This window comes from Osmia lignaria, chromosome 3, assembly GCF_051020975.1.
Source record: "Osmia lignaria lignaria isolate PbOS001 chromosome 3, iyOsmLign1, whole genome shotgun sequence".
NCBI classification, from domain to species: domain Eukaryota; kingdom Metazoa; phylum Arthropoda; class Insecta; order Hymenoptera; family Megachilidae; genus Osmia; species Osmia lignaria.
Window position 1 is genome coordinate 10556603 of NC_135034.1, and position 26328 is coordinate 10582930.

At 44.7% G+C, this 26328-nt stretch overlaps 1 protein-coding gene across 5 annotated transcripts in view; it reads right to left on the minus strand.

Moving 5' to 3' along the window:
* Positions 1-26328, minus strand: part of LOC117607965 (protein gustavus) — a 137520-nt gene that overhangs the window by 44911 nt on the left and 66281 nt on the right. For 2 of the 5 annotated variants that reach the window (XM_076693374.1, XM_076693373.1), the window contains exon 2: positions 2375-2493. The exons of the other annotated variants lie outside the window; for them this stretch is intronic. In XM_076693374.1, coding sequence (XP_076549489.1) covers positions 2375-2451 — 77 coding nt within the window. In that variant the 5' untranslated portion in view covers positions 2452-2493. The remainder of the gene's footprint in view (positions 1-2374; positions 2494-26328) is intronic. 5 annotated transcript variants of the gene reach the window in all.

The following is a 26328-nucleotide window of genomic DNA, read 5'->3' on the forward strand; positions in this document are numbered from 1 at the left end:
GCTCATCCACCCGATGCAACGCGGAATCGAAAATCTGTTATATATTTTCGAAGCGAGCACGAGTGGCCTGAGAAATTTCCACGAAACTTTCGTTTATTTCTTTCCTTCGTTGTTATAACTTTGGTAATAATGGTTATTACACGTAACCATTAAACGCAAAATCTTTGAAAAGTCACGTTATTAGGCCCCATAAGCGACGAGTTAACTCGTCATGTACGATTACCAGGTTAACGAGCACCGAAACCTTCGAATAATACCATCTGAAGTGGTCGATGAAATTACACAAATGGCCTCAACTCGATGGTCCTTATGAAATAAATCGGTTCGTGCGCAATCGAGCGTCAGGAAAAAATGCTACCGCGCCTTATTATAATGGTTCCACGATCGCGGGCATTAGGCGAAATTTATAAACGACCTCGATATACCAGTCCACGCGGCCAGCTCGATGAAGGAAAAAAAAATAATGAACGAGATGAAAATTGGCCGATCGATGACATTTAACGTGACATTTCGCTTAACTGCGGCTAACTGCGAAATTTCGCTTCTCGCGGATCAAAGATCAATCTACTTTTCCATACCCATGGTATCGATTAGCTGGCCTTTCGAACCAGATCGTAATTGGAAATTCAATTCTCACCGATCTCGACCTGACTCTCGTTAAGCGAATTAAAATGAGAAAGGATGGTTAAAAGACTTGTCTTAAAGAGCAGCCTTGAATTATTTCAGAACAATGAATTCCTATTTTATATAAAAATTTCCAATCATAATGACCCTCGAGGTATTAACATAAAGAAGAAATGTGAGACCTTCGCTGCCTTACATTACGATTTGGAGAAAAAAAAAGATATTCATTAAACTTAATCGTGTGCAATCAGAAGCAAAAATATTCTCAGCAGGAGGTTCACCTTTTGTTAATGCAAGAGGATCTCGTTAATTATATTACGTTGATCGCGGGTCGATTACATAAGACACCTCGTTATCTTTTGTTAAAGCATTGCAAATTTTATGGGCTCTTCGTGACGAAAGTTAACTGGACGTGTGTTGATTAATTTTCGACCGAAGGGGTTAAACAAAAGCGCTTTTATTACATATTTCTGCAACGATTCGTGTTATTGAAACAGCTAAAGTACGTAGCCCACGCTGGTGCGTTCGCACGCCGCTACCTGACAGTGCACCGTGCGTGAGTGCGTTCATTTGCGGGCACCCACACGTGGCCGAGTGCACGTGCAACTTCTGCATCGGTCTGAAATTAATAATGGAGCGAGGATATACGCGGTCTGCGCACGGTCACACCGCGAGACCAGCCACCGACCTGTTATACCGGGTAGCCATCGCGAAAACAAACTCTGCAAACCTTTGATTTCACGAATCCGAATCAGCTTTTCATTCCCAAAGAGTCGACAAAATTTCAACCCCCTGGGAAAATAAAAATATCTATCCTATTTAACTGTCCAAACTCGATTTAGATACAATTTTATTTTCTATTCGTGGAAAACTCGTGAGAATCGATCGATCACCTGTTCGACGTGATTTTCCACGAAGAAAAGGTATGTATACGAGGGTGGAAAAAGCGGGACAAAAATGAGAGAGCTGTATGCACTGGCGTTTTTTTTCCACCCCTCCCGACGCTATTTCGTTCGCTAATGTCGTAGGTGGTACACTCGAGGGAAACAGGACCGTGTCAAGGGTCTCTAGATGCCTCACGCGACCCTGCTTTGACGAAACGTCCTCGATGAAAGAGTGGATCGGTGAAAAAGCAGAGGAAAAACGTGCAGGTGACACTTGTGCGCAGGTGCGCCTATATTCATCCTCGACCTGTCAACTGATTTACACGAAACGAGAAATTCTCTACAAATCTGAGGATCTTGAGTGGTTTTTCATTTACGTCACTAACTGCGTGGCTTCGTAAATTATGAAAATTAGAATAAAATAAAAAAGAGGGTAAAATTAACCCTCTGAAATGGTAACGAAAATTGTTTATAAACACAATTATCAAATTTACGATGTTGAAACGAAGTGTATTTCGTTGCTTTTAAACGTTATCAAGTATAATTCATCTATTCGCAACTTTCAAAGAAGAGTTCCTCCTCTCTAACTTTCCTCGCATAACGAACCTGTCGAGGTCAAGTACGAGCGGCACGTCTGTTTCAAGCTGATATACGGCAACTTCGAGGCATAAATACCAACGAATAAAGATTCTTGCCGGACTTCCATAAATATTAACGAAAGATCGAACCGCTTGGCTAGTCTGGCTGGTCTCGCTACCAGAACCGCGCTCGTTTCAACCGGCCACAAAGGGTGAAATTGTACCCCGTCTATCGCATTTTGCGGCCCCGGATCGTTCTCCGTTCCATTCGAATATCGGCAAACGTACCTGTGGTTCAGGTAACACGATCGGTTGGTAAAGCAAATTTCGAACAGCCGTCGGCGGGAAAGGGTTAACGGTTCCATCGAACGAGATCGATCTATTCCGGATATCGTAGACCCACTTACCTGAAACAGACAAATAAGGCTTCGTTAGATACGGAAATTTTCATTCAATTTACGATTCGATTGGTTGATTAATAATTAAATAGCCCATGATTTAGTTAGGTAAAAATATTGGAGGTTCGTCTAGTACGTTCGCGTTCAGGTATCCGTGCGATGGAAATCGCGTTGTTTACCCGAAGGAAGGAAGCCGTGCGAGTCATTTACCCTACGTATCGTGCTCACATATTTACATGCGACAATAAGGCTGTGGATATGAAAGGTCTTCGAAACGCAGCAGGCACGGGAGCACGACCGACACAAAGGAAAAAGACGTTCTCCTGCGAACGGATTCGTGGTTCGAGGCACACACAGGTGACAGTACATACCGGGTGTTTCATTACTATCCACACAATTCTTAACCACACTTAACTCTAAATACCTGAGTCCTTTTTTCTTCCAACTACTTATATCTAATGGGTAAAATTTACAAAACGACGTAAAGGAAGGAATAAAAAAACTTGGTAATGGTTCGTGAGTTCATAACATATTCATTGAGGGAGTAAAAGTAAACGAAGCGGGCAAATAGTTTTGCAACGTAATGTACCGCAAAGCTGGGGAGGAGATAAAAGGCGTATTAGAAAAAGCGAAAAAGAAGAAAAAGATCAGAACACCCGGTATACGACGCGAGTTCGCAATCGCGTCTCGAGCAACCACGTAGAGGATGATCCGTCGTCCTTTTACCCCCGTGAGCTCTTTTTTAATTCCGCCACTCTTTTGTAGTCGCGAAACTTTTGCATCACGAGGACCGACTATGACTTCATGGTTCGTGGCGGGGTTGGTGGTAAAAAAAAAAAAGAAATAAAAAGAAAAACAGGCTTTTTCGAAAGAGAGACAGGACGAGGGCATCGCACAATGGGAAGAACGGTAGAGGTCTGGCTCCATTCTTTATTTTGCAATCGCAATTCTGCAACGATAATGCACACCGTTCTGACCCGTTCCTCTTCCAGTAGCTTCGTCACAGTTCGTATATCTCCAGAGAACTGATCCCCGCTGGTTAAGTGCTCCAGAATACAGGGTAAAGTCAAAAAGCGAGGGGACTTTTGTTAACGCGTTCACCGTCACTGTAAAAACGGCCATATTTGGCCTGGCGAATTTTAATAAAGATCATCATCCTAGTATCTTGTATTTTAATGCGTACCACGTCTGTATTTTCTTTTCATCTCCTGTTACAAATGATTTGTTACGAGGGTTATTCGGTTAGTGGAATGTAAAAATGAAACGGAACGATCGTCGTCTGACCTCGTGACACGGATTTCAATCGTTTCGTCGATCGTCACAGCTTCTTCATGCAAGTTCTCCATTTCTGTGGACGAAAGATGAGAGGAGAGAAGGAAGAATGAATGCATCGCGAAGGTCGTTGCAACGCGACTGATCGCAAGAAGCGAGTCCGAGGTACGTAGAGATACACGTAGGTCGAACCAGTTGGTGTCTAGACAAACCTGCGTTCTAGAAACAAACACCTCAAAGTTATTCCGGACGATCTGGTAAAGGTTAAGGCCTCGAGTTCGATACCCTGACGCGGTCCACCCAGGGACAAACGTCGAATCGATCCTCTTCTCCTCTCTTCTCATCTCTCCTATCCCCGGCTATCTCTCTTCCATCCTCTCTCTACATTTCTCGAGTGAAGGGAATCGCGAATCATCGTAAACATGTTGACGCCGACGTAACAGTGACGTTACAGTAGATACAAAATTGTCAAAATTAATTGAAATTCATTTTTAACCCTATATACATTCCTCTTTCATCAAAGGATCTTAAGGACAAAAATGTGCTCCTAAAAGGGTTAAAGGATAACAACAGCTGAAAGTTAAAGGGTTCATTCGATGAAACGCGAAAAGTTTCACAGCATTCGGTATATTTAAAGCAGACAGAGAAAATTAGTACGCTAGGGCGCTACGTCTGCACGCAATTTGCATGCTAGGGGAAACGTTTACAAACGCTCGAGACATGCTTGTGTCCTTGTGTCGTTAACACGATTAGAAGTTGCCCAACGATGCCGTGTAAGCGTGTGCCTGTATCACACGCTGACACCAAGTAAGTCCTTGCACTTCTCTTGCAAAATCGTCAGTGAGTCCACCTCCGTAAAAAGCGCCGCCACGTCTGTAAAAACGAGTCTCGAAATCTGCTGATCGAGATCCACCATCCGAGCTGATTTCAATCATCTCTAATAAAACGCGCAGACTTCGACTATACTTTCAATGTAATTTGGCAACGAACGGAATGATGAAACTTCGAGAGAAGAATTATTCTCGGTGTCGAAAACAAACTGTTCTGGTTACTCGATCCAGTGGTTCGCTATTTTCAATGTTATTCTACTGGCGCGATGAAATTCGCGAGCAACTTATCAAACACACCGACGCGTTTACACGCGTGTAATCCAAGTAGGAAGTTTCCGAAGTTCGCAGATAAGTAGTTGAAATATATCGAGCTCGAATTTTCGGGTAAGGTGAATCCGAATTTCGGAGGCTCTTTTGCGGCTCGACAAGACGGTAATTTGTAAACCGAACGACGGGCCTTGAATTTTGACGGTAAATAACGAGCAGGACCGGTGCCAAATTTTGCACGGTACATTGCCAAATTTTACGAGAACCTCGGAATAACAGGTTCATCCCCTCCTTCGGACACGTACGATCAGCCCATTCATTATTACCACGTTGGAATTAAATCTTTTCTCCTTCTGTTTTCTAACGCGCCAAATAGATTCCGAGTTTCCATTAAAATGAAAAGTAAAAATAAACGAAAAGTTTAGCTTCTATGCTCGTTGCTTTACGATTCTTCCGGGTTTCGGAGTTGCGCAACGATCCAGAGGATCGGCCGCGTGCTCGACCTCGGAAAAACTCGGCTCGAATGACACTTTCGAGACAGCAGAAAAGTGGTCGGAAAAGCGTGAGAATATTTATAGCATTGACTCATTACTGAGTGACGGATTGCGGTGTCGCACGCGTTGCAAACACGCCAGCCAATGAATGAGCCACGGTGCAAGGACGCTTCAAGCTCGCAACGAATCGAACCCAGACTTTCCGCTCTCTTTTCCTCTGTCACCTGTTTTTTTTTTTTACCAGCACGGTTAATGACGAATTAAGGCGATCGCCGCCTCTTACTCGCGACCCATATTCGCGTTTCATCATCGATTCGATTCGAACCGAACCGTGATCGATCCCGATTTCGATTCCGATGCTCCGATGAAAGGTATTTCTATTCTATGGTAAATCAGCTGACAGGTGGTTATCGATCGAATCTTAACGATTTAATAGTTCCTCGTTATATAATCGCAATTTTTTATTAATTCCTTGATGCAGGAAAAAATGAAAATTCAACCCCCTCTTTCGGCCTTTCTCAAATTCCTTTCGTATCTTGATTTCTTATCAATTTTATATTTTTCCGATTTTCTAAGAAAAAAATCTGGTTGTTGCCGGGGTACGAACGTTGAATATGAAACGATCGATCGTACGGTCGATCGCCCACGAATTGCTCGATCACGGTAAACACAGAAGGTGTACGCCGATCGACTGGTTGGTTAAGTATGCGACGTGACATGGTTGGCGGCTTGGTATTTAGGAAAGGCCAATCGACCAATGTCACAAGCCGTTTGAAAGGCGCTAGAATCAATAAGACACACACAGGTGATCGGGCAGTGAGCGATCTCTCTCGTGCCGATCTCTTGGATCAACGGCGACAAAGGTTGACGATTGCAACCGCGAGAACGATTGTTGTACCTCGATCAAGGACCGTTATAAATACCGATCGAGTCTTGCTCGATACGGAGAAAATTGTGGAGAAACGTTGCGTATCTATGGAACTTCGCGATTAATTGACAGTACATAAATGATTTTCCTTTATTGCAAATCAAACGACTATCTAAAAGGTTTTCAAGCGAATCTCGTCGTAACGATATTTAAATCATAAGGAATATTCTAATTCAGAAGCATTCGGACATCGAGCCGCACGAAATTTATATGCAAATAAATTGAAAGCGCGGTTCAGACCGCTGGGAAATAGGAATTCTAGGTTTACAAATTCTAAAATCAATCGAACTGGCGCCTGGGTGGCCGGCTAATGGACGTCTATCCTAATTTTACCGAGGCAAACAAGCTGAAATATGTCCTGGGATATTTGATAGAACCGTTCTGATGGAAGTAACCGTTACTCGACAGACTCCGTGAGCATTGTTTGATTCGACTTCAACTTATCTAGAATCATCGTACTTTACCAAATATGAACAGAGTGACTGGGAAGAATCATGATATACGCCAAGCGAACGTTACAATCTTGTAGCTGGCTTGAAAATTATGTCTATTCGTGTCACGATACGATCACAATATTTTTGTGACCTCGTTCCTTCGCTCCGAGTATCGATAAATCTGTTCAATTGCTGCAGCATCGACAAACGATGAAAAGAATAACAGCATCGCATCGCCTTGGAAATCCATCGTTAGAATGTATACCCCTTTAGCGAACGCACATTGTTTGCGACCAGTTTTTCCACGAATCGAATGCGTCATTTAAAGCTTCCCATAATTACGGTGAATGTCTAAATACCACAGAAAACGGGGATTATGCCGTGTCAGAAGACTTTCCCATCGATCAACGTTGATCGAATCACTTTTATGATCGAGGGAAAGCCATTTCTCGTTTCTGTTTACAATTTCTTTAACCCTTATTAGCGTAGAACAACAAAAATTGTTCGTTTACAATAAAAATCCGATGCGTTACCTGATAGTTACACAAGTGCGCGAAGAGTTAATAGGAAAAGCATCGACGGTTAGTATGCAACTTTCCACGAGGACAATGGCAAGCAAGGAGCATAGATTTATCGACTATGCACGGCCACTTGCGACCCGTGGTAACGAGTGAAAGCTGGCCAACGCGTAACTGACCTCGGTCACTCGTGACTGGCAACGAGTTATCGCTAATTAGCGACAAAACTGGCTGCTTGAAAATCGTCACACAGAGAGGAAAGTTCACGAGCGTAAAAGGTTTCGAGGAGGATCGGTTAGCAACGAGATAGGACAGAGACTGAGTTGAACCGCGTTTTCCCATGGTTCAACCCTGTACAAAATTTACCCCGAAACGCTGGCAGCAACGTGAAACGGTTTGAAAACCGGCCGGTTTTTCGGCGGAACCGGTCCGACCGGTTCTCGTTTAGACGCCTCATAGAAAAGCCCTTGGGTCTGTTCGCAAAGCCATACTAACCCCCTTGAACGGCGAAAGGTAACTTTTGTTTCGACCAGGTTGCGTCTATTCGACGAAGAACCGTGAAAGGGAACTCTTCTTCGTGTACAGGTAGTTTTCGAACAGGCTTAACGAACAACGTCCGAGGAAGAAGCATCTTTTGACTGCTTCGAAACAACCTGGAAACCATTTGCTGCACTCTCCTTGCAGCATTGTTAACCCCTTTATAATCCGAGCCATCTTCTCTTAAAATCTTACAGGTTACTAACCCTTTCGTTGCTGAGGAATCGTTTATGGAGCTAATAACTTAAATTGAATTTTTCTTTTCGAAATTTCAAAATGTCTCTTCGGATATCCTTATTTCAATATACGAAGATCGTTCCTCTGATGATATCCTTTCAATGGTGGTCCCGTTGCAACAACTCCGTATCGCCTCGCCACCTTAAAGTAAACTGGGCCACCGTAGAAATTGCTACGTCGTTGCTCGTACGGTGTGTGGGCGGCGGAAACAATTTCTTATTTGTTGCCTTTGGACACGCGCCAATGGCGTCTTCTCAGTTTGTTCCGATCGGAAGTTATACTGCTTTTCAACTCGCGCTCGGCTCGATTACAATTCCGCGAGTTAACCCTTGTCACAGTTTCCTCGTCGTCGTCGTCGTTGCAGCACTTCATATTGCTCCCTGACTTTAATGACGTCTCTAGCACCCTTGTCCTGCTTTTCGTGCTTCGCCTCGATACGTCGACGACAAAGATTAATTAATCTCGTTCGGAAATTCGCGACGCGTCTACGAGTACTTCGTTCAATTCAACTTACATTTTATACCGTTGATATCTGGTAATACGCGTGATGGGTTAGCGAAACATTTGAATCGGAATTGATTTGGTAAGGAAATTCATCTCGCTTGCAACGGTCTCACGACCAAAAATTGTTTCCTCAAAATCACGTTTGCATTCGAGACACGCATCGCATCCCGGCTCCGACGAATCTTCGGTTTATTCGATGCATTATTAATGAGTCGCTGGCCATTTGCATCGCGACACGAGGACATTAAGCACCGAGTGTCTTACGTAACGGTGGCCAGGACACCTTTAAAGGAATTTCCCTTAAAGGGATCTGACGAAGGTAAAGGACGCACCGTGGAAACGTAGGAGAAGGTAGCAAAGAAGAGAAGGAAAGGTTGCTTGCTACCCTGTATTAAAGGGACAGTTTGACCATGAGGTTAGAAGGGTCTCGTTAGAATGGCCCCGGCATTGTCCGTTGCACGACAAAGGAGGTCTCTCTCTGGAAATTTTACCGAATACAACCGTCCTTAGAAAGTGCTTACGTGTACCTAGGTCCTTCTACTCCGCTACCTAATTCCAACTTTATACCCCGAGACTAAAGTTTTGCGAGTACCTACCCCTTTCCTTTTTATCCTAACTACTCGAAAAGGTTCGACGCGACCGTACGTTCGATAATAACCGATGGCCAGCTGGAATTGCACCAAACACACGTGTCATATGGTTTTATAGCTATCGTGTTGAAATTGGTAACCATCTGAGAAAACGTGAGAGAACGAGAGAATTGAACGAGTCAATGTTCAGGCGATTGTTTTGGATGTGAAAGGAAACGAGGAGACACGAACCTGGAGGATTGTTCAGAGGAAAAGAGTTTTCCTTTTTATTCTTATGGCGAAACGACTTTGGGAACCGAGCGTGTTCGAAGAAGACTGGCTTTCTCGATTCCTAAAACGAGGACCGTCGTATTTCAGTTTCTTCGAATGGCAAATTTCAGAGTACTCGATCATTAATTAAAAATAAAAGAAATCGTTCGGAGCAGAGACACGAGACAAGATTTCTCCAAAAATCGTTGGACGTTGTACAGGACAGCGAACCGACGAATCGTTTAGTCGAGGATCAAGACACGATATCACCGGCCGTTAATTGCAAGCTGGCTAATTGAATCGGACACGCGGTCGTGAGATAGCACGACGAAACGAACGAGAAAAACCTGTTTGCCACTTACCCTGGCTACCATCCTGTGTTCTCTCTTGCCTACATAATATGCCAACGATTTTTGTTAATCATCGAACCGACAAAAACGCGCTGCGATGCATTGGATAATTGTTACCACCTTCTCTCTTTCCACGCCTCGTTTCTTTATCTCCCTCCCCCTATCACCTTTCTCACTCGTTTGTGTTTGCATTCACATTGATTAACCGATAATTAGTCGCGATTTATTTACGGTCTCCACGGCAGCGAACAAGAATGCCGATCGATTCTCTTTCCACCTAACGTTCTAGTTAGGAAGCGAAAGGATTGGACTGCCCGATGGATTTTTTTGTCGTTGTTCTTACGGAAGATATACGAGCGTAATAAAGCGAATGAGAAAAAAAAAAAAAAATTGTTGAATCGCATAAACAAGCGCCAGTAATGTTACAGAACACAAACTTGTTTCCTTGATTCGCCTTAATTTCACTATGCTATTGAAAATGTCAAATTTTGCATCATGAATAAAATTTACATTATGAAAAAAATAGACAATCTTTTTCTGCCGTGAAAGCGTTAGAAACCTTCAACTTCAATATAAAAGTACGCCCATATGATTCACACTAATACCAAAGGAAAACTTTTAAAACATTCAACGAAACTAAAATTTAAAACGCGTGCTAATTGGCCATAATTGACCACCCGTACATCTTTCTAAAACCTTTATGTATCCAAATATGAGAACAGTTGTTTCTCCATTTCACGGCGATGAAGAAATCGAACAAGTGCTTCGAAAAACGTCACGGAAACTTCCGTCTCTGTTAGCCTAACATTTACGACTACGCAATCGATCACTCCAGTCTATGGAACGAAATCATTAGCGGCCCTTTCGAAGAACCTTGGCATTTGGCGTTAGAAGTTTCGGACATTTTAGCGAGCCGAATCGGAGCTCTCTCACCAACGCGATTCGGTAATCCTTTCTCTCAGTTCAGGGACTCCTCCTTCATAGATCAATCCTCGAACTTGTGCTATTAGCTTTCGCAACGTAACACTTTTTCTAGCTCTCGTAGATTTTGCATTTTAACATGATAATTTCATTGAATTTCTAATAAACACGACCCGTTAGGACCGTTTTTTAACATTGCTAGGATTCAGAGAGGTGAGACGATAGCGATTCGAATTGAGAAACGACCACGAGGTACTTTCTCTCGGACAAATATTAAAAAGATGTGACTGTCAGTGGGTATCACCTTTCGTAGTGGTATTTTTCCATCAGTCGGAAACATACAACCGCGTTAAGACAATAAAATTTGCTTAAGTAGCCAATAAAATCGGTCGGACGTAATTCATTCACCAAAGTACAGGATGATGTAAAAGTAACGAATGGATTTAAAATAATAATTAAGTTAAAAATAGCCTCGATTTCCAAAATACCATTGAGAGTTACTTACGTACTTAAAGGGATGGAACTGTTCGAAGGAACAACTAAATAAATAAATGTCACAGAACGCGTAGTGGTAACGGGGACACTTGCGGCAAAACGAGAAAAAGGTGAGAAGCCACGCGTGGGTGCGTTCAATAAGCCGGCTATAGCGATCAAGGAACTCTGCGAAACTGGTGAAACAATATCCTACGGGTGTATTTTTAGAGGAGGAAAAGCAGAGAAAATCAGAGATATCGGGAACGGGATAAGAAAACGAAAAAACATTACGAAGCCATATATCTTCTGGTTCGGCACTGGTTTACGTCGAACGAAATCGAGCGTGGGGCAGAAATCTGTGTAAGTGTGCCAGCGGAGTAATAAAATAAACTCGGTGAAAGATACGAGAAGGGAACATACTCGTACGTGGGTGCACGTTTAATCAAGCATTAATGAACGAAGAAACCAACGTTGCGCCGTGATGGCCAATCTCCGTCGTATTGTCGGCTAATAGAGACATCAATAAGAAAGATAATTTCGAGCGCCATCGGAACGGCACAGAGGGGAAAAACGCGGGAAAATTGCTGTCATTTGATCGTCGACGTTTTTATCGTCGATGTTTCATCTGCGAAGAAAAAAATCCCTCAAACATTTTCCATCGGACATTAAACGAAACAAATGGCCTTCCAAAATAAAAATCCCTCGATGTTTTTCACGAACCGATAGAAAATCGTGCGTGGAACGATGTTGAATCAGCTCGTAATGAATGTTGAAACTGGTTCTCCCGACCAGATCACGGCTAGACGTCGGATCGGAATTACAAATCGAGCTCGTATGAAAGATCGCGAGACGCGATCGAACGTCTTCGTGTTATTTCATTCGATCAAGATCAAGGACACGAGGTACGCGTTATTAGCCGCCATCGCGAACGATTCTTAGCCTCGATCCTCGAGGAGGATGATTCCTGACGGACGAGGACGGTCCGAGGTAACCGGTGTCCGCAGGCATAAACAAACGGCATTTCCTGGTGCACGGAGCCACGGGAAGCCGTCGTGAAGAAACCGGGGGCTGACAGAAGTTCGTGAAGAGGAGGATCGGACGATAAGAAGAGAAAGAAAGCTTGTCGGTGGATTGAAGAAAAAGAGAAAGGTAGAGAAACGAAGGAGGTGGTGGTGGTGGTGGACACGTCTTATGCATAATTCATGCGGTTCTACCTCCCATGTATATTTTCGTGTTTAAATATTTGAATACCTCGTTCGCTGCAATACCGAGAGAGCGGGTTAGGAAAATATTCCGTCGCTTATTCATCGAGCTCCTTCTTCTTCTTCTTGGTGCTGGTTGGAGAAGCGGAGCGAAGAGAAGGATTCCTTCAGCTTCTCCTCGCTTTGCCTTCAACTTCGGTACATGGATCCTGCTTCCTCTCCCTCTTCGCGAAAGAAGATTTCATCGGGACGCGATATTTCCCCTTCGAGTTATTCCTTCTCCCGTATTGTTACGCTCTTTTTGTCGCATCGCAATAGAGCCGGGAACGGCGAAAGAAAGCGTTTACGAGGCCACGGTATTTGAAAAGCAGAGAAAGAAAAAAAAAAAATAAGAGAAAAAGGGTAGGTAGAAAAGAGAAGCTGACAGTTCGTGTCCTCGAGTGACACACAGGCTTTCGTCAACCTACCGTCGATTACTTCTACGCTCGTACGCAATTGTTCATTGTTCAACGAATAATAAGGTCGATTAAGCCTCCGGTGCGTCATTCTAGCTATGAGAACTCGCGTGTCCCCGACACGCTCGACGTTTCATTCTTTCTAACAGACTCTCCTTCTTTTCCACCAATTTATACGATTATTCCGTTTCTGTCGCGTCATTCTCGCCTGAAATTCCACCGAGTTCCTTCGAATCATACCACCGAAAGTAATTTCCTCTTTCGTTTCGAACGGAGACCGAGCGTACCTCTGTTCGCGAAATACGGTCAATGGATTCTCTCGAGTCTTATGGGAAATACGTAGCAGTTGGAGCCGCGTTTTCCTCGCGCAACGATTCGAGCAAGGTCGAACAACGTTATGAGAGAACGGCGTTACAGCTCCCATGGTAGATTCTCCTCTCCTCGTGTATCTACGAATTGACGAGAGACTGCTTTCACACACGTCGTACCAAGGGGACAGGAAGAATCGAAGGGAGAGCGCAGGGCAGGAGGAATGAAATAAAAAAAAAGGGAAGAGTAAAGTGAGAAAGAAAGATAGAAAAGGCGCACGTTGTTGGTTAGAGGGTCGGGTGTAATGGAAGGGACGGAGAACAATGTCGTGTCATCGAGCAAATCGCACAATACTGCTCGGCTGGCACATAAACTATCACCGGGACAGAGCGAAATTTCGCCAGAATTCAGCCAAATATTCGTATTTACGACGGGTCTCCATCTTCTGCCGGCCGTATAAATTTTATATATGGCTCGGAACGGCTGCTGATATAAATACACCCAGACCAGACAAAAGCACTTTCTGCACTCTCTGTCTCTTGTTGCCCCCCCCTATTGTTAATGCTATCGCGAACGTTATCACTCGTACATTCAAGAATTTTCTATGTCGCTAAGTTTTCATACAGATGGTCCGACATACGCGACTGGTTCATCCCTTAAAACAAACAAATAAATAAATTCAACGAACGGATGGATCTCTCGACGAGTCGTGAGAGGATCGGTTCGGTTAAACGAGCTTTAAAAAACCTGTAACGATCGCGCGAGCCCCTCGACGATGAACAAGCTCGAGGGCCAAAGGAGAGAGAAAAAAGAAAAAAAGGACGAGTACAAGCGAAGGGTAGTTTTTCGCCAGCGGTAGATACATGCGCGAATAAACGCGTCGCGCAACAGTGCCGGCAGAGTTATTTATACGTGTGGCGATGTTAAGTGAACGGGGTACCTGCCTACAAACACGTACCTGAATACACACCACCGACGGTGTAAGGGATTATTGCCTTTTCAGACGGTTGCTAGCATCAGAGATTAGCCGTAAAACCTGCCCTTCCTTCTCTTTACCTTGCTTTTATTCCACGCCTCTTCATTTTTTCCTAGACCCGCCGAAAAACTTGCCTCGTTACCGCCAACTATGCCTCTTTTCGTCTTCTTTCTTTATTCGCTGCCAGACTGATTTCGCCGATCTTTTTAAAGCCGGCATCGAATAAGCACGGCTTTTAACAATTTGCGGTTTCCATTAGGCTAGCTGATTCAAGAAAACTAAGCTGGTAATACGCGTTTTTATCGTACGATACAAGAACAGCTATTTCGAGTTAACCCTTTAGCTAAAGCTGTTACAAAGCATCCACAGTATCCTCTAGACATCGACATCCTTATCCCAGTGTAATTCAATTTACTTTCACCGTTCCGGTAACTCCAGAAACGAGGATTCGCGTATATGAACGTTCAAGTACTAGCAAACGAGCTTTTAGCCCTCTTTGCGACCCATCCCAAGTACCCTTGATAAAGTGGATTTTTCATCGTACCCTCCGTCGGAACTCGCAATAGTCAAAACGCTCAACGATTGATAATTTAACCAGCCGCGTGTGTCCACTCGATAACCCTCGCCGCCCTCGAGCTATCGAGATGTTGCTATCGCCAGAGGGGAGTAAAAAAAAAAAAAAAACGAAGAAAAGCGGAGCGAAACATCCGCGACAAGCGTATCGACGAAACGTCACGCGATTTTCCATCGTTTCGAAAGCCATTCGAAAAACAAACCGCTGTCCAGGTGATCCACGACGATCCGACCAGCCCGTCTGGCCGATACCAGGATTGTTCCGCAGCGACGTTATTAATTCGTTACAAGCGTGGCAATTTGTCGGAACGTGGCCGATAACAGGGAGCGAAGTTATCGCGAGCATCGGAACAGGATCAATTTGTTTGGCGAAAAGGGAAAACCGGCCGTGGCCGGTCGATCTGTAACCGCTTCAGCTAACAGATTCAACGTTCCGTACGAATGACGGATCGCTGCATCGTTCGAATCGTTTCCGGAAAGGATCCGGGAAAAATCCGCTCTTTCAATGTTGTTCGATTCATCTATGGCGAAGAATCACTGACGATGAAAATTGCAATCGTTTCGAAACACCGGCACCGGTTGGAGATCAAAAAATCATCCCTCTTACTCCATCCATCGATGTCACGAACAATCGTAGATTCAACGATACGACTACGTTATTGGGACAGTTATCTTTTTTTCTCTCTTTTCGTTCCTCTCAAACTGATACTACGAATCGGTACGTAAAGTTTACAAAGTATTATCCACGCTTTGTGGATTGAACCTCTAATACTATTTCCGCTGATCTCGACAAACGGATTATCCGTGAAATTTTTCGGAAAACTGCGCAGGTAAGTACGTCCGGATCGATGTTCCAGGTAGACCAACGACGAGACACGCGAATAATTACGATCAATGGGATTAATCAGAGCGGAGAGACGAGGGTGCTGTTCGGTCGAATTCGAGCGGGTTTGAACAGTACACCGGTGGATTCGAGGCAAAGGAAATCAATGGCGGATTAGGATGGGGTGTACGAGACAGAGGGTGTCGTTTGGCTGCAGAGTAAGGGGATGAGGGGTGGTTAGGCCACAGCTTTTAGCCAGCACTTTCTGCGGATATGCCCCCCTCGCGAGATCGTTGCCAAGGGACGTTTCGACGCGATCGACAATCCCGACTTCCAAGTACGCTCGTCACTGGTCGTTTGCATAGGCGTGCCTAGACAGGCAGAGAGGGAGAATTGTAAAAAAGAAAAAAGGAAAAAAAAAGAAAATACGCTGGACAACATTGGACGACACGTTGCAACGCCATATGGCGGCAACGCAGACTTCCTGGGTGAAATTGAAACGGGTGGCTAGAATTGAACGCCGATGCGCCGTTCGTTCGGCCGTAATTAATACGTCTTTTATAAAATGAACGAAATAAAATAAGTGATTTTGAAGAAAAAATGTTACACGAGTCAAATTTATTTCTTGCCCAAGCTTTGCAAGCGAATCTCTTCAGGGTTTCGCAACTTGAAGGAAAATTACCCTGGAAGGGTTAAACCCCTGAAGGAAGCAAACTCATAGATGAAACTAACAAGAACAAAGCATCCCTGTGACTAGAGACTCGGTTCTTAGGTAAGTTTCGATGCACAGAGAATATCCATCGGAGTCGTCTAGGTTGGGTAGTGACTGGTTTCGGGGGTTGGTTAGGTTTTGGGGTGTGCGCCAGTCACTAGGGGGATGTTTCACGACCAAACTCACCCCTCCTCCCTGTCTAACTCTATGCACCCTCCTCTCTCGTTTCCTCTGTCTCGCTTCGACACGGTGTTTCCCTTTCTCTGTCTGCTACCCCCTGGTTCTTTCGGCCGTTGCACACCCCCGCGAGGATCAATACAAACCGGTGGTTATCGTGCCGATACTCGTCCGCTCGTCGAGCATCCCCGAAAAGCTTTCGTGAAACCGCGGCACCAGGGTGGCGGCACCCTATACGCCACCCCCTCGAACCCTCGTTTTTACAACAACAATCATTCGGTGGGATGCCAGCCAGCCAGCCATCGCGTCGCTACCAAGGATAACGAGCGAGTACACGAAAGTATGCCGGGCTCTTGCAATTAGACCTACGTCCTACTGTATATAGGGTTCAACCCTCTGCAAAAGGGTGCGTTCGTTGCGAAACAGCAGGCTTCTCTTCTCTTTTCTTCACGGTTTGTTTCGCCTTTTAAATATTTCCAACCAAGGCATTCATGCTGCTTCCATGCAATAGGTTCTTTGACAAAAATCGTTTATTGCTTCGACGTCCAAGTAAAATTCTCTTCTCGGAGGAGCCAAGCAAGACCGACATCGTTGCTTTTCAAAGAATCTTTACGGGTGCTTTTTTGTGGTCTCGTTTTCGTGGTCACGCTAAAGAGTCCAGACGTCTTTCCGTCCAGACGCGATAAACGTGTTAAACGGAGAACACGTGTCACGCATATGTCGAAAGTTATTTCGGCGAAACCTCGCATCGAGAGACCATTTTTCAGCGCCAGATTGTTCCTTAAGTCGCGGTTACGTTACATTCGAACGAGAGAAAAGCAGACAAGAATAATTGTTACGTCGGCTATTGGTCCTTTATTCCAATACGAAAGCGAACCGTGATCACCGCGGTCGACGATGTATTCAAAGTCGAGCGGAGAATCGACATGGACGATCGATATCGGATCGTCCAGTGGGATTCCCTAACGAGGCGATATTTGTTCACGGGTTTCCATTGCTTTCCCGCGGAAGTCCGTACACGACTTTCCAAACGACGAAAAGAGAAGGGTTTGAAAATTTCAAGAGCTCCGTCGTATGGACATACGAAGCCAATTCGGAATATCCGATAAGGAGACGTTGAATTTTTCATCCGCAAGCCGTACCGTGCAAATTAATTAACTATTCCGCTTTCAACCGTCACGATTAATTATACCGATCGCCGGAAGAGACACAACCCTTCCGGTTTTAGCCCCCCCCTTTATTTGCGGTTTCGCTGTTTGTAGTTTCGATGGAGCAATCCAAACTGGTCTCGAGGTAAATTTCCCACAGAGGGAACGATGTAATTTTCCAAATATCATCCGCTTTGCAATACACATCTTTTAACTAAGCCTCCTTCGCTATCGCTAATCTCTCCAGCTTATCCTTACAAAAGGTAATAAAGTAATTTTCCCAGATTTACCGGTATCCCCACGTTGGAATTTGCAGATTTACCAAACGTACGACCAGCTCGAAATTCAACATCGCGATTGATGCGACGTTAGCCTTGTTTTAGGGTCAGATGATACAGCATCGCATCAGGGTGCACGATTTCCACGATAGAACGTTGTTCGCGCAACAACAGGACGAGTCCCTCGCGGACCTGTGCCCGTGGATATTAATCCTGTTATACGGCGGCACTGGCTCGACGTAGATTACGACTTCGGCTCGAATGTAACTACACGGTATTAACGCGGTATCTCGTGAGCTGGATGAAATGAGATCACACTTTAAGCATGATCTATGAACTTATTATTGCCAAGACGTAATAATCATTCGACGGACTTTCAATTCCGTGAAACAGGATTTTTCCATGATCCTGGGATTTTCAGTTACCGTACGACCAACGTGAATTAAGCATTCCGTTTCAATTATTTCGCACCATCGTTCGAACCGCGCAGCGGGAGCAAATGAAGCCGTGGACGAAAACTTTGAAGCCGAGTAACCGGGAAATTCATGGCTCGGATCCGCTTTTCCTCGCCCTAACGAAATCTTGAAACTTTCCACGAACGAGAACTCTCGATGGCAAAGAGTTGATTGCATTTTTTAACGGTCCTACAAATAGCAACGACGCGAATTTTCGAGTCCTGCTACTTCAAAAATACCTCAGAGAATTAATGGGCTAATTTTCGTTTGATTCATGAAACCGTTTCAGAAGTGGTAACATCAATTTTCTAGAATTATTTCGAGTGGGAATTTTACTGTATATATTGCTAAGAATATTTGATCCTTGTAGCCTGAGTCGAGGATAGCGTGAAAAATTGTCACGGGTAATTAGAAGAGCACAATTAGGCGGTCGGGAACGCAAGACGAAACCGGAGGTTAGCTAAAGTGTAGACACATCCTCGGACATCGACCAGGTTCGACCTTAAGCTCAATTTTATGCTTCGTTTAGTGAGATCTGAAGCACTTTCAGTTCGTTCCACTCCTGCTAGCTACGCTCCTCTCGACCCGAGGCGAGGGTGCAACAACCCCTTCAACGCAACTACCTTGCCTTCCCAACAATTTCTTATGAATTTAGGTACTTTCTTGAAACGATAGGTACTATTATTAATTGCCAGATTATGCTAAGATGATGGCGAAAATGATTAATGAGAGGACTGACAAAGGAACTCCATTCGTAAGCAGGAACGATCGGCGGTTCCGATGTCATAGAACAAGAGAGCCGTGTCCTCGTAATTATACTGCCGTTAATTATGATCGTTGCCTCGCGACGCCGCGCCGTGTGTTTTTTATCGGCCATATGGAGGCTCGTGCTGCCACGAGCCGTTTAATTGTTTCCGTTTTTCCTCTGTGCACTGCTGTTTCGAGTCGCCAGAGTCAAGGCGCTTTTTGTTCCAATTTTTTACAGAACAAATATGAACAAGATACTGTCATGGACTACAAATTTGCAACCAAGTTGAAACTTCTACGAACCAATAATAATAACAATAAAAATCTAAATACAACAATTTCATTTTTTTCATGTCTAATCATACACTTTACCCACGTTTCAACTTCCTCGATATTTTGTACCCGTATCAAAGTTTCTCCAGACTCGAAATAAAAAAAATAAAGAAGAAAATAGAAAGCACCCCTAGGCGGAAACTTTTGCAGTCCACCGTAGGCGGTGCAGAGAGGGTCGCAGATGTCGAAAACAGCTGGTCTCGTGGCCAGACGTGTACACGAGTGACGTCAACGACACACGAGATGCATAGATTGAACCTATTTCACGATCGCCGCGCCGGCTCTCCCAGCCTAGAACCACCCTTTTGCCAGAGGGGCGAGCCTTTGTCGAGGGGTTAACGTTGGAGGCAAAAGGATTTCGCGATCGCGAAAAGGGATCGTTCGCGTGGAAAGAGGAACCGTGCTGGTTAACCGAATGAACCGATATCGGAGAGCATGTAATTGGCTACAGATTTCCCGCTGCCATCGCCGGAATCTCTCGTTGATGCACCCGGCTCCCAGTGTTTACGTTTCGCGAATTTGAATGCATCGCTGAAACTGCGAGATGCGATACCGAAAACGAGGGATCATCGAAATTAACGTGACACGACGAACATTCGTTGGACGGATATTAACGCGTATCCGTAGGGGTGCTATTTCATTACCATTTCATTCACGGTACAATCAAGCAAATTTCGATGAAACGTTCCTGTTTCCCGGGGCACGATTTTACAAAATGTTTTCAAACATGAAATTATTATGACGCGAAGAAGATATGGATAATTTAGTCACGTACTTACAAACAGGAAGTGCGATGAGAATATGGTGTCTTGGCTTACCTGGAACAAAAAAGAGAAACATTTGTCAGTTTTACATATAACAATCTGATTGTTTAGCCGAGGATTTCTACATCGAAATGGTTCTAATTTGAAAATACCCTCTGAAAGGGTTAAGAGGAACATCTTCCCACCGTGTAAGGTAACTTGATTATTGCAACAGCTCGTGTTTTTTCGTCTCGATCGAGCTGGCCAGTTGTTTTTTCTTCCGTCCTTCTTCTCGACGGACGAAAATGTGCTTGCATAATTTGTTTGCACGGTAGGTTGAGCTCGCTGGCGGCTGGTAGGATTGCGAAAGCGAGGAAAAAAAGAGCCAGGGAAAAGGGAGGAGAGAAAAGAAAGAAGCGTGGAGGAATCCATTGCCGAAGAAACGCGGTCACGGTGCTGTAGGACAATAGTTCGTTACGGGCGGAGGAAGAGAGAAGCTGGTGGAAAAAAAAAAGGAAGAGAGAAGGAAGAGGAAGGTTAAAAGAGAGGGAGAGGGAGACAAGTATTTTTTCGCGAACGGCGCCATATTCAGAACGTTCTCCCTCGGCGGTCGCGTACAGGGGCGTGGGCGTGCAAACCGGGAGAATTTAATAATCTCGAAATGTCAAACGTCGAAGATAAAATGTCGTTAGGAACGGTGTTCCATACGCGTGTATTGCCAACATTTCTTTCGCTTTCCTTTCTGTCCGCGACACAAGTTTTATCGCTCTCTTTGCAATTACCCCGAGTCCCTGATTATTTCACTGAATTGTAAGACAGATACAATGGAGCATTGTTTAATGATAATGTTTGGAACACTTAAAAATTGAAAGGTAGAAAATGGTAGGTCGCATGCGATTGCTCGATTCCAGAAGGTAATCAACGCGATTGGTAACGTCAGCAGATAGCAAGGTGTTAACACGAACGATGACGAAACGGCTCGTATCTCGTGGTTCCGAGTAAGCGTTTATTACTTATTAGCCGGTGACTTATTAACGACGGCCATTGTTCGACACGCGTATCCATTTCGAGACAAATGCCAAGGTGAGTGATTACGATTGTTGCAACTTCTCCCGTTCGTAAATTAATACGCGAGCGTTCTGCCTTCGTCCTCGGGAAAATTAACTTCCCTAATTAACGAGCGGCGTCGTTTCGAGTTGTGCGATATGCAACGCGGTAAAAATCGACGAAGATACGAGTCGACGAACGTATCGAGCTACCCGGCATCGCATTGTAATTAGAAAGTAAAGATCATAAATTTTGAAATTGTCACGCGTTTGAAGCGTGCGCGCGGATTTAATCGACCGTCCACGTCCGCCACGCTTCGTTCGACGATTTACGAGCGCACACTGTCATGCGCGTAATCCTTTTGCCCGTCCATTGAATTCCAACAGCGACTTTTCGAAATTCCGCACAATGAAACAAAAAGAAAAAAAAAAACATTCCTCCATCGGCAACAATTTTGAACCACCCTATACCTGCATCGGTCATAGCAAAAGGGTTAAAAGAACGCATCGGAGTAATTTTCCGGCGACAAATCCCTTTCCCTCGGTTTTCTTGCTCTATTTCCACCTTCGCAACTTGTCCCAAGGATGGAGAACCGGTTTCCACGTTCTCAGACAGGACGAACCTCTCTTTCGATCTCGCGAATCGTCGATTATCATATTAAATGGACCAGAATGTTTGCGGTCATTGCGTTGAGGATAGAACGCGACCATTTCCATTATGCTCTCGAATTTCCTTTTTCCTCCGGCATCTCTTCTTTTACGATCGCGTTAAAATGGACAAGATAACGCCAATTGTCGGCGTTTTTTAACACTTGACCGATCGAGGTGGTATGAATATCCTCTGGAAGATATATTTTTTCAAGCATACGCTAAAATTGGGTAAGTAAAATTTCTCATAAAACAGGTGACAAATTGTCATGGAAATTCGTGCCGTAACTCAACTATGGGTGGCATGGCGATAAAAGTGTTAATATCGGGTGTAAGAAGGAAGAATTTATCGTTCGCGAAGAACAATAAACGCGGCCTGACTCGACAGCTTTAAATTCGACGGATAAATCATGAGAGAGCGAGAGAGGGAACGGGCTGGATTCTCTTTAATTCGGTCGGAATTGCAAATTGAACGAACGACAGCGTGTTTTTCGGTTCGTCGCCGCCCATTATTCGGTAAAATTCATACGCGTCGAGCAAGCCCTTCGATTCGCGACGCGGACAATTTGCAAATATACACACGCTCTCACGGTAACGCGGACCGTTCACTGGCTATTTGCTTTCAACCCGTTACCAGCAAACATTAATTAACTTAATCAAATATCGAAGAATAAATAACGACCGTTATTAATAGCTGTGTTTCACCTGTAACTTTGTACCAATAAAATGTAATAATTTCCTCTTGAAGGTTGCGTGCAGCGAACGAAATCGCTCGATTTTTCGACGTCTGTCGAATATATTTTTCTCGCTGGACCGGCCTTGCCGATTTCTTTCGAGAACACCAAATTTGGCGAGCAAAGAATTTGAAAGGCGTTCGAAACGTGAGAATCTTTGGACCGAGTATGATTGCGTATAGAAAATCAAAATAGACTGTGAACGAACCCCAATAAATTCATTACTTTACCAAATTGAACATTATTATTGCTACCGTGTAGCTGAGGGTAGGTTTGATTGCGTTGAAAAAGGGACGCGTGCTTCTATTTGGATTACAGCGTTTCTCCAACCTTATTCTGCCTTAATTTCGACGATATTTTTCAACGTCACCGAGTAATCTTTGATCAGAGGCGTGGCAAACAGGGAATCATAAAAAGTTCCCGCGCAATTTGACATTTCCAAGCTGATGAAATACAATAAGCCCGGCTACGATCGACATTTCTTCGAGCTTGACCATTCTTCGTCGCGCCTATTGTCGATAATTCGATCGTTCGTAACGATCAAGCTCGATTTGTCGATTTCATAGACGTCGTACGTGCTGGGGTCTCCGCGTCGCCGACGATCCAGTCAGATTTGAATGATCATCGGACGGATGCGATTGATTTATGAATACAGGAACGGCCGGTGCTTACTAGGCGAGATTAATCTTCATTACACGACATTATACCGTCTGGCTGGGTCGAAGGGGTCCACGAAGACTGCTTCGTTGTAGGTAAACTCATCGACGATGACGGTCCGCTGACCTTTCTCCGCTTTTCGTGTAACATACTACTTCGTGATTTCGGAATCTCGCAACTCATTTTCTAACTATCTTACTTTTCTCTGTTCAAAGAAGATAAAATTTCCAAGTACCTATTTAGTAGAAGAGGATTTTCGGCTAGAAACTCTGCGAGCGTATTGAATTTTCTTCTTTTCCTCAGTCAGCTGGTACCTCGATTCGCTAGGAAACACGAAGGCCGGAAGATTTAAATTTTGAAGCCCTGCTACGCGGTTTTACCGAGCAAACTTGACCCTCTTTCTCTTTCAGATTTTTATTCCGCCAAGTGTCACAATAATGGTGGAAAAGACGGTGTCGCTCGATAACGAAACCCTGCTGGTGCACGCGCGTCCATGCGCCCACACCTCTCGCGTCGCGCTCGATTAACGCTCGTAAAAAGTAACTGTTACTTTTGTTAAAGAAGCTAAAACGAACGAGCCTTTGTTCGGGAATGTTGCGATGAAACGATTCCATAGGCTATTAAGAAAATTGTACGCTGCTACAACTCGTTATTAATTAATAATGCGTAGGCTGACTCATTAGTGGGTGTTATTGTTTCGCGCCGGTTGCGGATAACGCGAGATGCTTAATTTTTTGCAATTATAAAACGTTCCGAGAGAATATCGCTCGTAAAGTAGCTAACCTTTTCAATGTTCTTTCCGAGATATGATCGCGTATTTGTTGGTGAATTATAGGATTTCGATGGCTCGTTAGCGTGGCCGTGTCGTGCCGAAAAAGCGAGCTAACGTATAAACGTGCAATTCCTATTCACAGCGGAGTACGCGGCCAAGACGTAATCTACGATCGACTGGTTGAATAACCGTGCCAAGAGGATAACGAGCGAACATCCTCGGAATACACCGGGATAATTGTCCTCCGTGGAAAGTTCTTTCCTGTCTTCGTGTTATTCGAAAGTCCTGCGCGGATATCTGCCCTCCCGTGGACCGTCATCCTTTGCGGGTATAACTTGGATGGTCACGGATGGTCTTGGATGGGCGACCAACAGACGGACACGTCTTTCCGAGTTTCTCCTTCTACCATTTCGGTGTTCGCCAGTTGAAATCGTCCCAGATCCACGTTACCCTTTGACCTCCACCTACCGCTAATATACACGGTGAGTCACGTCGCGAACAGATCCGTCGAGGATATCGTTCGAGACCAACGCGGATCGCAAGGGGACCAACTTGAAGAGAGACTGTTGGAAAACGTGCCCTACGAAACGACCCAAGCGATCAACTTCTTTCTTCTTCTTTTTTTTTTGGTCTTTCAACTTTTACACCGACTATAAACCGTTGGTATAGGAAGCTGTGATCGCGAAAGAATTGAAAAATCCATCCACGAGGATCATTTGATTCGTGACGCACGGTGAAACTCGAAGACACCGACATCTGGATCGTACGTTTAAATAATTCATACAGCGTGCTGGTGACAACTCGAGGAGGCAACGTTCTTGCTAGTTTAGCCGCGGAATCGAAGCAAACGCCTTCTCGACTGGCCCGTATAACCAAGTTATTGACCGAGCTGACCTCGAGACCGGCCGGTCATCCGTTTCATATTGCTTTCATGGCTGCTTCGGTACGAAGGAGACGGCGTCGAAGCAACTCGTTCTCAAGAGCACGCTGGAAAAAAGAATGTACGAAGCGGAGGCTTCTCTTTGCTCGTGATACCCTGACGAACGACGCGCCTACCGCAATCGGAACGAGCTCGGAACTGGATCACACCGAGTTGCTGTCGAAAGACAGACGGACAGACGGTACCTACAAAGGTCGAGATTGTCGTGGAAAATCCAAGAGAGAAGGATCGAGGTCGAAGCCGATCCTCGAGCCCTTATCGGGTAATTGCGAAACAAAGAGGGCGAAGAGGAGAAGGACGAAAGTAGAGGGCAGAGACACGATAAAGGTGACGTTGCACCTAACCGCGCGGCATCTGCCCTAGGAAGGTTAAACAGCTGGGCAGAAAGAGGTAGGGACGGTCGGGAGAGAGATAAACGGGACGAAGGGAGAGGAAGAACGAAGAGAGAAGAGAGTGAGCCTAGGTCCGATGGTTTGTAGCCCCAAGTGTCGGTGGTAAAGAGAGAGAAATACGGTGAGTGCTGGAGGGTAGAAAAAGAAGGAGGGAAGGAGACGAGGAGGGCTGCATGGAAAGGGGCGATAAAGGCATGGCAAAAGGAGCTGGCAACGCTGCTCGGTCGATAGAAGAGTGGAGACCTGCGAAACGTGGCAACGTGGCGACCCGTCTGCTTTAATCCAGTGCCTCTCATGCTAGGATTCTATGGAGCTCTTTGAAAATTCATCTTGAAAATTCAGCAGAATCACTGGACGATTATAAACTTGTCGAATTCATCGTGAAATATGATTACCGCAAACTGGGAAGAGTTTTACAGGGACAGAATACTGAAAATCTGAACGAGGTTCTCTCATGGAGATTGAGAACCATCATTTTGTGTGCAGTGGTGCAGGTTGCGCGTCGCACGACACCGCACAATTTTCACTGAAAATTTTGGCTTACCACTATGTCTGCTCGACAGTTGAAAATGAAACACTGATTTCAGTAGATCTTAAATTCGTACAAAATTTTACAAAATCTACCGCAAAGCGAGGTGAAATAATAATGAAGTATTCATGTTGTGTTGACACATCGACCCATCGATTTTACTTGTTTCGACCATTCCCCGGGAACATCTGTTCGCTGTCACCCCACTTGGACAGCAGGCAAATATTGCGATAAAACGTTAATTTACCGAAAACCGCTGGAGGATCGATCCAAGAAACTTTTTTATTTTGTAAGTTAACGATGTAAGTACCCGATGTAGAAGGGGTAATTTACTATTGAAACGCTGTAACTGTAACCGAGGGAAAAGGGATGCCATCAACTTAGATGGCGGCACTGCGGGACCAAGAACCTTTGAATGTCTTCGTTTCACCTACTGATCCGCTATTCCGTTTCGCACGAATGCAGCCAGCACGCGGCTAAATCACACGTGACGTAAATTGGCACGGTGCTTTGATCGCTGCAAATCGTCACCGGTGCGCCGGTGCATCGATGCACCAGGGATTTTCTTTGGTAATTCATCCAGCCGGTAC